At 43.4% G+C, this 13,465-nt stretch overlaps 1 protein-coding gene across 1 annotated transcript in view; it reads right to left on the bottom strand.

The window, feature by feature from the left end:
* Positions 1-387: 387 nt before the first annotated feature.
* plagl2 (pleiomorphic adenoma gene-like 2) overlaps positions 388-13,465 on the bottom strand; it is a 33,485-nt gene continuing 20,407 nt past the window's right edge. Inside the window, exons 2-4 of the mRNA XM_030055899.1 lie at positions 4,655-4,831; positions 4,016-4,545; positions 388-2,884 (exon numbers count right to left, since the gene is read on the bottom strand). Coding sequence (XP_029911759.1) covers positions 1,396-2,884; positions 4,016-4,359 — 1,833 coding nt within the window. The 5' untranslated portion in view covers positions 4,360-4,545; positions 4,655-4,831 and the 3' untranslated portion in view covers positions 388-1,395. The remainder of the gene's footprint in view (positions 2,885-4,015; positions 4,546-4,654; positions 4,832-13,465) is intronic.

Raw genomic sequence — 13,465 nt, 5'->3', positions numbered from 1 at the left:
TTACTATGATGCATCTCTTTAAAAGCCTGCCTAAAAAGATATATTTTTATCTCTTTTAAAAATATATTTTTGGATATACTGGGCAGTGGAGAAATGGATGCGACATATCATTACTGTGGGGACTGGAAAAGATAAATGTTGGAAGGAAGACAGCTGAAGGAGGGACAGTCCGTCTTGCAGGGACCTTGGAAGTGGGTAAAAGTTCCCGTGGCGGGCAAACGGCCTGCTCATGGCCTACTCAAAGAGACAAAAAGTTTACCAAAGAGATTTCTAAAGGTGAAGTGCCTTCTGCTAAAAAAAGTGCTTCTCTTGAGGAACAGTAAAAAGCCAGCATGACAATACATCATTTTCAACCAACTCACACACTTTCACATTTCTCTTTTTTACCTTTAAAAATGTGTGGCCGTTTGTGTGACTGGTTTTGCGTTTGGCAGCAAACAGACAGACCCTTATCAATAAGGACATGGTCTCTGTTGTCTCATTTAGTGAGCTAGTTTCATTCAAACTGAATTGACTCTAGGAGTCGCTGCATATCAGCTGCAGCTAAAAGAAAACAATAGGAAATTCAATCTATTCTTTTTTTAATTTTTGAAGAGCACTTTTTTCAGGCTTGGGTAGGTTTTGTGGCTCTAGCCTAGCCAACTAGAGGAGGGCCTTTTGAGTAAGGGGCTGACACAAAATCTATATCTTATTCCTTCACTAATCTCTCTCCTCTCCACAGTCATCATGACAGTTTAGGTTATTAGATATTAGAGTAGGTGGTTCAAAACTCAAGATGAGATGCATTCTAGCATGTTCTCACATTTGGAAAAGCAAAAAAAAAAAAAAAAAAAAAAAAAGTTAAAACAAAATATCCACTTCAAACTATTTTTTTTTTCTGGGTCACAACAAGACAGATAATCTTCACTAAAAATTTATCTTTGATTTTTTTTTTTTATATTATTACTTTAGAAAGTATGCAGTACCACGCCTTTTGGCCTACTGATCCTGCCCTCTATACTACTAAACAGGGGATGGGAGGGGGTAAAAGGAGAAATAAATGGAAATAAAAGAGATGGGTTAATATATCATTATAACTAAAGGATAGACAGAAAGCCAAATAAAAGCTGCTTCAACTTCTTTTCTCACCTTTTTTTTCCTTTTTGCTCGATAAAAGGGGTTTAACTTCCACTAAGGCTCAATCAAAAGCTTTTGTGCGCTTTCATTTAAGGCTTCTAAGTGTTCAACTGTTTGTTTGTTTATTTATTTATTTATTCTAATTCTCCACACTTTTAATCAAGCCCTGCAAAAAACACAGCCCTGACTGTCCATGCTGAGCCAGGCTGAGTGGAGCTGAGCTTAGGCTGGTGAAGAGGCCGCCTGAGCTGAGCAGGGCTGGGCTGAGGGCTCGGCCTCTCACTGGAAGGCCTGGTGGAAACGAGGCAATGTGGTGGTACTAAGGCTGGAGCTGAACACTGGTGGGAGGGGATGCAGGGGTCCAAGGCCCAGACCCCCGCTGGAGCTCTGCTGCTCCTGAGGTTGCGGTTGCAAAGAGGTAAGAGGTGCCGTGGCAACAGCAGCTGCTGCCGCGGCAACTGCTGCAGCATGGGGCTCGGCGGCATGCAGGGATGAGGAAGAGGAGGAGGAGGAGGGAGTGGAGGAGGCCGCGGACGAGGTGTAGCCCATCACCAGCCCTCCCGTGCTCATGGGGGCGCTATAGGGAGGCAGGTTGAGGGGTAGGAAGCCCAGCAGGTGGGAGAAGTCCATGTTAGCAGCACACAGAGACTCAGCGATCACCGCAGGACTCTTGGACAGGAGGGGATCCCCGCAAAGCTCATCCGCCAGGCCCGAGGTGGGCTCCAGTCCGTCCTTGGGGGGCGAGGCAGCAGTGTGGGGCTCTGCAGGGGGGACCGGGCCTGGCAACCCGCTCTGCAAATCCATGAGGAAGCTCTCCATCTCCACTTTCAAGGGCTTGTCCAGCAGGTATGAGGTAGATCCCAGCTGGTACTTGGGGGCTGGCTGGGGCTGGTGCTGCTGCTGGGGAGCCGGAGGCTGGTGGTGCGGGGGCAGCGGAGGGGAGTGGTGGTGGTGGTGATGGTGGTGATGATGGTGGTGGTGGTGCGGGTGGTGGTGAATAGATCCAGGTGGTTCCATGTGACAGCTCATACCCATAGCTGCAGACAGGGAACTAGGCATCAGCGAAGGGTGAGGGTGTCCCACCCCAGAATTGGACATGGCCTGGAGGTGGTGGGGGTTGTACATGCCCATCGGGAAAGGTGTCCCACTGGGGAACGGTTTGCCCATCATTGGGTCTTTGTTGGGACCCATGCTGCACATCATGGGGCTAAGCTCCTCCTTGACAGGGCAAGGTGGAGAGCCAGAACCTAAAAGACCTAACATATCCTGAGGCTCTGTCTTGATCTTCAGCAGCTCCTGCGAGTGGCTCTTCTTAACGTGGCGTGTCAGGTGGTCCTTCCTCCCAAAGCGCTGGGCACAGTATTGGCACAGGAAGTCCTTTCGGCCAGTGTGGACCACCATGTGCCGTCTAACATCCTTTCGAGTGTAAAAGCGACGGTCGCAGTGGTCACATGGGTGCTTTTTCTCCTTGGCACCACCTGAAGACTTCCCCGAGTGGCTCTTGAGGTGCTCCAGGAGCACTGGCGTGCTCTCATAGCTCTGCATGCACACTTTACAGGTGAGGTCTCCTGCTGTGGCAGAGTGCATAGCCACATGACGCTTGTATCCCAACTTTGTGTTGTAGTGCTTGCCACACTCTTCACACTTGAAGGCCTCCTTGTTGGGATCATGGGTCTGCAGGTGGTTCTTAAGGTGGTCTTTGCGGTGGAACATTTTCTCACAGAACGAGCACTGGTGGGTCTTCTGTGGAGAGTGTGTGGCCATATGCCTGCAAAGGAACAGATGGAGCAGAGACAAAGAGACACTATAAATGATCATTTTTAGGATCATTTTTAATTAAAAGGAAAGCTTTGAGAAGAGTTACAAATTCCTTATGACACTGGGTTATGCAAGCTGCAACTACATCCTGAGCTTTTCACAGGGAAATATAAATCTGATTCATTGAAGACAACTGATAACCCTTTTCCACCAACAAGTTCTGGAACCAAAACTCCTGGGTCTTGTTTTTGGAAGAGAGCCCTGGGAACAAAGCAAGGTCCCAAAGCCTCTATATGTCTTATCATTCATTGTGTAACAGACAACAGCAAAACAGTAAGTGTGGACAAAGTCATAGTTATGATCATGATTATTTACGACTGTGCTGTTGCATTTGGTTTAGTAACACAGTAACGGAGATGAGCTGTGACATGGCATGCAGCCACAAACAGAGGTGAATGGTGTTTTCTCTCAGTTACTACCCCAACACTCACTTAGTCTTGATGAAGTGTTCTTTACACTTTGTGTTTGTGGATGGTACTTCCATGGTGCTTACATTTGACCAATCGGGGATGTTCAGCGCAAAAAAAGCAATACAGTGGTTCCCAGGAACTAAAAAAATACTACTTCAGCTGCAGGGACTGATTTGGGGCCCAGGAACTGAACCCCTGAGGCAAAAGGAGGGAGTGGTTCCTCCAGAGCAAACAAGGGTACGGGTTCCTGGTTCCTCAAAAGGGTTTCTGTGTTCTGGGTACAGTTCTTATGGTGGAAAAGGGATAATATGCTGTCCCACGCAAAATGGGTTGTAAGACTGTTTCCTCAGATTCTCCACGTGACCAGAGTCCTAGACTTAAAGTCTTTAATTGGCTGACATGTTTCAATGATCTCTTTTCTAGAGGTTTTCGATGTTTTAAGTTCATGCATCTTGGACAAAAATAAATAATAGAATCAAGGTAGCGTATGAGTGATTAAGTGTCCGGCAAACCTACATCTCTGCATTTGGCATGACCACAGGGCAAAGGTACAACTGTCCTTTGTACCCTTTCCGATCTGATTTAGCTTGAATTCTGGCCTGCAAAACTTGAAGAGCCAGTTAACCCATTAAGAAAATTGTGTACTGACCGTTGTAATTAATGGTTAGTACCTGAAAAGTTTGTATTTGGAGCTGAAGGCCTTGGGACAGTGTGGCTGGGAGCAGTGGAAGGGCTTTTCTCCTGTGTGACTGAAGGCGTGGAGCCGGAGCTTATCCTGCGAGGCGAACAGGGCCCCGCACACCAAACACTCGTTACCGCTAGCTCTCTCTTCTTCCTCTTCCCTCTCCCTTTCTCTCTCTCTCTCCCTCTCTCTCTCCCTCTCTCGCTCTCTCTCTCTTTCCGTCCGTGGCAGCGGGGCTGTACTCCCAAACAGCTTGGCGGCGGTCCGTCTTTCCTCTTCCTCCTGCGTCAGTGCGGTAATACGGTGTGAGGCATCGGCGGCAGCAGCTGCCATGGCAGCCCTAGAGTGCCCCTGCCATGAAAACTCGGCCGTGGCTCCTCTGCCTTCCAGGCTCAATTTGGGAAGCTGATAGGGCTTGATGAAAAAGAACGCTGGTCACCGAGAGAGGGGCCAGATAATCAATTCACAGGAAGGGTCAAATATCCAGAGGGAACATAAAGGTAAAGCAGTGGCCCAAATCTGTTGTAAGATACAAGGTGCATGTTTTCAAACTTTTTGAATTCCATATCTGTTCTCAATTTCTTATTGTCAATGTGAAATTATCTTGAAACATAAAATGCACGTTTACCTTTCTGTTCTAAGCAGACAAGTAGAAAAGTCCTACTTGTCCTCCTTCTGTCCTCTTTCTTCTTCACTCACTCTTCACTCACTCCTTCTCTCCTTCACTCTTCTCTTTCCTCCTCACCCAGTCCCAACAGCTATGGTTGGGGGTGAGTGGGAAATACTGTTCTGCATCTTCATTGTCCTGCAAAGAGAGAGCAAACAAAAAAGTTACAAAAATGGAATTCAGTTTCTTATTTCAAAGAAATGCACTGCAAGTCTGAAATGAGAGTCTCCAGCACACAATTCAACAGGCTTGACTAGATTCACACGATCTCCTTTGCAAATTCCAGTTCAAAAGCAAGTTACCACTGGCCTCACTAGGGGGAGCTGAATGACAAGTGAGACTGACATGACATGAAGTGGAAAAGTTTGGCAAAATTCAGCTTTCAATAGTGTGAATAATCATTAGCAGCAACAGTCACTGCATAGGAGCTTTAGTTTTCTGTCATATATGTGTAGGTATTTATAATGGGAGGACCTAATTACGAACATGCCTCATCCCTCATCATGTGTATCTTCAGATGACAGCACAAAGCCAGTTTTGTTTGAGTGTGTGTACATGTATGTACTTGTTATGAAACTGGATAAGGCTCCTGTAATCCCTGGGAAAACAGAGAAACACACACAACTCCTGGGGTAGAGGGGCGTCGGAGGGGGCAGTGTTTACACCATAAACTCGGCATCCTAGAACCTGTGTTATCTGTCACTCTGAATTCAACAGGTTCCTGAAAACAACAGCAAAACCCACTGCGATTATTGAAGTCAAACAGGCCAACCTAATTCAAGTCGGACAAAATGGACGAAAGCAGCCACTGACACACTGGCATTTGAATGTTTATTACTCATAAAATAACCACAGACCATGTTTGCTTGTGTTTCAGAGAGACTGACTGAGTTCTCTCTCTCTCCCTCTCTCTCTCTGTCTCTCACTCTGTCTCTTTCTCTCTCTCTCTCTCTCTCTCTCTCTCTCTCTCTCTCTCTCTCTCTCTCCTTCTCATCTCTGAATTCACTTATTTACCCTGAGTGACCTCTGTGACCTCTGCTAGCTAACACCAACCAAGTCCAAGGTTGAACTGGCCCAACACCAATCAAAATGTCAGCCATGCTCCAAGCATCAGTCACGTGCAAAAAGAGTGCACATAGATACTGTAAACACATGTGGGCATTTGTGGCCGAACACACACACGCACATGCACATGCACATGCACAAACAACACACCCACATGCAGACACACACAACCTGCAATGTAATGAAATCTGTCTGCGAGAAAGGCCAATGAGTTAAGAAAGAGTGCAAATATGCTGGAATCCAGTTGTGTGTATTTTTTGTGCGTGTACCTACGCCAGCATGTGCGCATACAAATATAGGTACACACACACACACACACATGTATTTCTTATTCCCAAGACATGCATGGGCACGTGCGTCTCAGTGTGTATGTATGTGCATAGGTGCATGTTTGCTCTGATCATGCTTGTGTGTGTATGTGTGTTTATGGTGGTGGTTAAGAGGAGCTGACAGCTGTAGCGTGGTGTGGTGGTCATCACCCTGCGGGGAGGGTACAGGGGGGTGACACCCTTCCCATTGACCACCCTCAGGGAGCCCGGCTCTATTGTACAGCCAACCCACATCGCACATTCCTGGCTTGAACCATGCCGTGTCGCCCTACCCCTCTCCTCCGCACACAACAGCACATACGACACACAGAGTATTGTCATGCCACATGCAGTATCATGTGCGCACCATCCCCCAAGTCAACGTGCTCCAACGCACTCATTTACACGTACACACACACACACACATACGTGGACAGGCAGATACAGTACACCGCGTAAAATCGACTCCCATAAGTTCAACTTGCTTAATACGCCATGACCACAAAGGACACTGACATGACAAACCGTGCAGAGCGATGACTCCACACATGGACCCCAACAGCCAAAAAAATGAACCCAAACCACCCACACTGAACTTACACTACTCCAAACTAGTGTCTGTCTAACAAAAACCTTTTTCATTTACAACTTCTCAACAATGTTTCCTCACTTCTCTAACCACAATTAAACAATATTTTTTCTTATTCTGAAAGAAATTTTAAACACAGGCCTTGGCAATAATTATCATTCATCCTCTTTGAGTACAACTGTAACAAAATAATGCTATTGTGTCATGGTGATGTATAACTCTGTTAAATTAATGATAGAAATCAAATACGAATGAAAATCTCTCTCAAAGAGACTGGAAATAATTTGAGGTGTATTTTCTCTCGATGAGTCACGAAATTAGCATATTTTCTGAAAATTATTTGAGTTTGCCATGCAGTTTGACATGCAGCTTAATACGTGATGTGCGCAGACACAATATATCAAACTAACTATGATATTAATTTGTCCATCACTATTTAAAAATTCACGTTCCCTCTCTAAAAACCTGCTCTCCTATAGTCAAACTATACACACTTTATGAACTATTTTTGAAACTGCACATAACATACTTCTTGTCAAACTATCCAGGCTACATTTACCATGATTATTTTCTATATACACTGTAGTCCATTAGCACAGGCGAAAATCAAAATTGCTACAGTCAGTGGATAGTGCTATAATTATTGCATTAGTGTGAAAGTATCCATATCATCTCCCTGACTCCGTCTAGTACACCACATAGTATGTTCCTCATTTGATATCAATCAACACGTGTGGCTGTTGATTTTATATCAGCCAATCAATCAACTGAGAGCATCATACCGCAACATCTCTCATATGTTTCTAACACTCAACATATTCATCATGTGAACTCGAGCCACCAATCCACGCATCGGGCATTTCTCACGTGTCTCTCCTCAACACATCACGCACCATGTTCCTCATTTTATATCCATCAACCATCAAAACTATCGCGGAGGTTCTTCCTCATATGTTCCCACTCCACATGCTGTATTCCTGATGTTCTCCTGCTCATTGTTTCCCCTCACTCTGCTGTTTGTACAGTAAAGCCCGATCCGTCAACATTTGTCTTCTGCTCCCCCCAGGCGACCAGCAGCCGTGATATACCGACTGTATGTGCTCCAGATGCCCTCGTGTTCAAACACTTGTGTCTCACAGCGAGAATGCCTGCTACTCATGTCTGACAGGAACTGTCAGTTATTGATTACACATTTGATCAAATCAATTTTCCATACTCTACAGGAAGAAGACATGAGCATGGGGCATTTGTAATAACTTGGGAAACTCTTAGAAACTGTTAAATTGTCTATTTTATAGCTTTAAAATAGAATAAAAAGTCTTACACTGATATTAGAGCTCTTTTTTTTTTTGCCTTGCAATGACGAATGGCAAATGTAATACACTTGTAATACAGAACAGCATCAAGAGTAGATTTAAAACATTGTTTTGTGTGTGTGTGTGTGTGTGTGTGTGTGTGTGTATGTGTTTGTTTCCATCATAGCTGCCAAACATAATTAGCCTTGATGTCTCTTACCAATTCATTTCCTGTTCTTCTCCTTTAAGTGTCTTCAGTAGTTACAACTGTGATTTGCTATGTTCAGATGGAAAACTAATTAATTAGGCTAATAAAACTGGTGTTTCCAGCTTTGTTTTTTTTTTCTATTTTGTTTTTACATGCTTCAAAATTCCATTTCAATCCAAAGTTAATATCAAAAAACTATTTTAAAAAATAAATAAATAAACACAAGGGCTAAAAAGTCTCAGATGCAAGATATGGCTCTCGTTCAAAAACTTGAAAAACAAAGTCTCTCTTCCTATGGGTGACTCAAGCTTAAGCCCTCTCATCATTCAGGGTCTGTCGGCATCTGATTCTCTCTCTAACACTCATGTTCAAACACTTCACAAAGTCAAAATGGAGCCATACTCTCAGTTTCTGTGTCAAGTGCTTCCTGCTACTCTGTATAACAACGAAAAGGCAGAGCAGTGAGTGAGGAGAAAGAGGACAAAAATGTCTATCAGTTTGTTTCAGTAAAGTTTTGCCCAACTTCTAACTAAACAAACTGCGATCTGAAGTTATGACTCTAACTGTCTGTAATAGTAATGCCAAACTCAGGACATTCTCAACACACAGAATTAGTTTTCTGTGAATAAGTTGCTTGTTTCTTACCACTTTCACAAACCAAGCAGCTGTGTGAACTACATCCATGTATGGAAGCCCTCTTGAACGCTTACTGTTGCTGCAAAAAACATCATCTAAAGTAGCAGCGTGTCCTATTAGATTACAAGGCTCTATTCAATTACCGGCCATCGTTAGATGACAAACATCACCCACACAGACTCAGGCTTCATTTTCTACATCACTGAAATAAGATACAAAATAAGACTTGACCTCACAGTAGGATTTCATTAGCCTTGGTAAAACTGAGTGTAAAAAGCTGTACATGAAATGAAAGTTGAAAATTTAAGTTAAATAAAAAATATATTGTAACTCGTCATCAACATGTTATTTTCTAATTGCTAATGTAAGCATTAGTCATCACTCATTCAGCACTAAAATGTAGGCAGTAATTAATGAATTTCTTCATTGTCACATGTGTACAAAATCTTGAATAGGCTGTAGATTAAAGGTCAAGCCTAAAGCGATTCATAACCAGGGGTTTCCATCAGTACCAACAGCACAACTGCACTTCTTCACAGTCATTAATCACACTTGCCCGTACGGCAATGGTCACATTGTAACAAACAGTACTGCAAAATAAGGCTTCATCCCAAAATGGCAGACGCCACAACGAGAACCACTACACAGTACGTTCACGTGGAACTTCTCCTTACTTCCCCTAATCAAAACGTTGAAAGCAGAATTGAACCGCCACTTTCCAACCGCCCGGTGTCTTTGGTTTCTGTCCTGGATGAAAGAGCTTCCACATTCCTTTCCTAAGGGGTCAGAGGTCAGCCTCTGCACTGCCTGCCTGCCCGCCCGCCACGGCTCCCGCATGCTGAGTGACTGGTATTAACCCCTTCGCTGCCTGCTACAGCCGCGCAGAGCGGTGTGAGCGGGCTTCGGGGCAGACAGATAGTCGGATTCATTGTGGTGGCGGCGGCGGTTATGCAAGGCCGGGCCAGGCTAAGCTAGGCTAGGAGGCTAACATGCAGGCCTGTGATCCTGCTGGGCCCCGGGCTAAAGAAGTTGCTCGGCTAAACTACGAACACACTAAATATAGAAAGTGAGTTCACCGTCAGGGGCTTAGGTGACAACAGCCGTGCTCAAAGTGGGGGGCTGGGAGGGGGGCAGAGATGTGAACACATTACATGAACATACGAACACATACTGGACATAGAAAGTGATTACTGGTGGCAGCAGTGACACTAAATCCGTGGATATTTACATCACTGCACAAGCGAGTTCAAACATGGCATCTGGACTTTGTTACTTCTTGAATAAATCTAGATACAATATATAGTAATTATAAAACACACTCACTGAAAGGGTTCAAATTTGTTACCTTGCTTCACTATTTACCTTAACAAAGTCACAAAGTTACATTTATTAAAGGTTTTTCAGAATACTTTTACACCTCCCACTTCAAAAATATGCTGTGGCAGTATGGTGTGTACTGCTAATCCTTGTTTTAAAATCAGGCTATTGCCATTTTAAGAAAGAAATTAAGTATAATTAGATTGCATTCTTCAGTTACACTAATAACATGCTGTCTACACCCGACACCATGGTATTTTTACTTCCTCCCTCCCTCATAAAAAAAAAATATGCTAACAAAATTAGGAAATTAAAAACACCAATGTTTTACTTTTAAAAGTAAGTGATAATGAAGTACATGAATTGAAAAGCAACCAAAAAAGCAGTCTGAGTACATTATAAAACACTGGTCACCAAATCACTAGGACTGCAAGTACCCCTGTAGCATTTTAGATATAAAATGTGCAAATTTACGGTGGACTTGGACAGAACAGGGGGTTTTCAAAAGGAAATAAAGAGCAACAGAAGCTGCTAGACAGACCATGAGAGGGTGTGGGAGAGTAAACCAGGCAGTGACAGATAGGGAAGGAGAGCAGCAGCAAACAAGTCAGACTGAGAGACAGAGGGGGAATTCAGAGCAAGGTCTGGATAAAAGGGGATTTCAGAGGGGGACAGAGGAGAGGTAAACGAAAGAGGGATAAAGGATAAAGGGATGAAGAAAAAAGGGAGGAAAAACGGGAGTCACTTGCAGCAGTGGAGTCAGGGGTCTTTGCACTAGTCAAGTGACTCCAGCGAGGAGGAGTGGGGGTCGGCAGGTCATGCTTTACTAACCACATTGACCAGGAATGACAGCCAGGGAGGATGAAGGCCACAAGGCTGGGATTAGTTCACTCAAACTGAATCAATTCAGAAAGCTGATTTCTACCAAAACTCAAAAAACTGAAATCTTTTGCCGCATTTCGATGACATTAAACTACATTTTGTACTGACATAAAATCTGAATCATAATTGTGACAGTGTCAGATCACCACTGTAGCGCAGAATAGGATATAGATGAGGATAAAACAAATAAACAATCAAACATACTGAAAATAATACAGCAAATGAACAGTTAGACATGTTATGTTCATTGACAGCAGTGCATTGCCAGCTATTCTCATTATGAGGTGTATAAATCAGAGAAAAAATATGCAGAAATGTGTGCAGACAAGAAAACATGCATTGTAAACTACTGCTGCTTACACTGAGTTAGATTTATAGATGAAGCCAGAGAAACATTGGGTCCATATGCAATATTTTCTACAATATCGAATTGCAAAATTTACTACAAGTCTGAAAAATGTTGAAAGTTCTAGTTTAATATTTGCATCAGTCAGTGGGTGCAATTTTTAAATGCCATGGCAATAATAGGATAACTGTTATTTTTGCAGTCTCTGCACTAAAGAGCTTCTTTGATTTAATAATGGCTTGTGTTGCATATTTACTGTTTAATTTAAGTTGCATTGGATTAAAAGTTTGCTAAATTATTCGCACTGCAGCTAGAAATACAAGAGTAATAGCATGCACAGATCATTCTAAAAAACACAACAATTTTTAGTAATTGTGCTATTCATATACAAAATGTTTAATTTAGTTTACTTTAGAGGAATTTATGATAAAATGTTCAATCCCTGAACCTCCCATGTTAAAATATTGCAATAATACTGAATATTGGGACATTTCAATGAGCTAATGTCATGATATTAAATTTTGGATGTTGCCTAAGCCTGATATATGCCATAGGAATAACAAAGGATTTGGAACCAGTTTATATAGAATTGATCAAGAATGAAGGCTCTGTCCTGATGATCTGAATTCTGTTTTAATTTACGTTCTGTTGCGTCCTGCTGCCTACAGTGACAGCACAGATCAAACCCCACATCTATTTTCTGCGATGTCCCTTCTCCATCCTTCCTCCCAGCTCTCCCCCTCCTCCCTCTCTCCTCCTCCCCCCAGGTTCAGTTCCTCCCCTGCCTGTGCTGTGTGACTGCAGCAGGGTGAAGCTGTGCAGAGAGAGGGGACGGGAGGAAGGGAGGGTGCAGGGCCAGAGGAAGAGCCCTCCTCCCCAAAAGCCAGGCTCTTCCATGCCAAACCCTCACCGTCCCGACAGTTAGGGTCTGGCTTGGTATTCGGTGGGGGCCGGGATGTGGCCAAAAAACCCAGCATGGCTGCCCTGGTGTCCTGGCTAAAGATAGCCCAGGCTGTGGTCTGGCCGGGGGGGGAGAGGGTGGGGGCTCAGCTAACTGTTTCAGAGCAACACCTTGACTGCTGCACTGCTCTCTTCCTCTAACTTCACCCCGCTGCTGCCCGACAGAGAAGACACAACCCTCCCTGCACTGTCCCTGTTTTCACACTGATTTCACCATTTTCATATAAGCGTACATCTGTTTTCCTAATTAAACTTTTCCTAATTAAAAGCCTTAATTAAACCTTTACCATGTGCTGCTCTAAATACTCCGTCTTAGGTATGTCTTTCCTGGGAGGAAAAAAATCAGCTAATGTGCAGGAAGTGATGTGTGACAATGGCAGAGCTTCGTTGGAATCGGCACAAGAAGAACTGGGTAGTTAGCATGAGCAGTGATAAGCACCACTGCTGAACATGCAAACAAAAGAGCGCCACCTACAGAGACTCAATCTTCATCAACAGAAAACCCAAGGAAAAATAACTACTGGATATATCAGTCAAACAAAGTATTATTCTTGACAATACTCATCAATTCTCTGGCCAAGAGGTGTAATTTATGCCCTTAATTTATGTTATGACATCTAGATTCTGGTGCACTATGATAGGTCTGTTTTAATAAATTGGAACGGAAATTTTACATTCTTACAAGTCAGTTTGACACCCAGTATAATTACAGTATAATTTTAACACTTAATTATTTTACTATTACGCAGATGTTATGCAGTAGATTGAATTTTAAGTTCTATTCATACATGTTCAGTTAATTCCATCCATAATTTCATCCTGATATTGTATCATGAGATCCTTGCGTCAGTACTGGCCACAATGTTTGACTGACTGAAACACTGACTGGTTAGTAGCACAAATTGAGACTAACAATAATAGTAATGATAATAAATGAGGAGCTTCCACTTTACCACTTAAAGCCACCATATAAAATCATAACCATAAGAACATAACAGCAGAAGCGAAGCAAACTGCAAATCCGCCTGATTTATGCCTCCAAATTAAGACAATCTACTGAGGAGATTTTGCAGTCACAGTCAATAAGCATCAGTCACTCCCAACTACAGCAGAACAGTGGAGCGCATTGATAGCGTAGCCGGAGGCATCAGCCACGGAAAAACTTG

The sequence above is a fragment of the Myripristis murdjan genome, chromosome 7 (assembly GCF_902150065.1).
Source record: "Myripristis murdjan chromosome 7, fMyrMur1.1, whole genome shotgun sequence".
Classification (NCBI taxonomy): Eukaryota; Metazoa; Chordata; class Actinopteri; order Holocentriformes; family Holocentridae; genus Myripristis; species Myripristis murdjan.
This window is presented reverse-complemented; position numbering and strand designations above follow the sequence as displayed.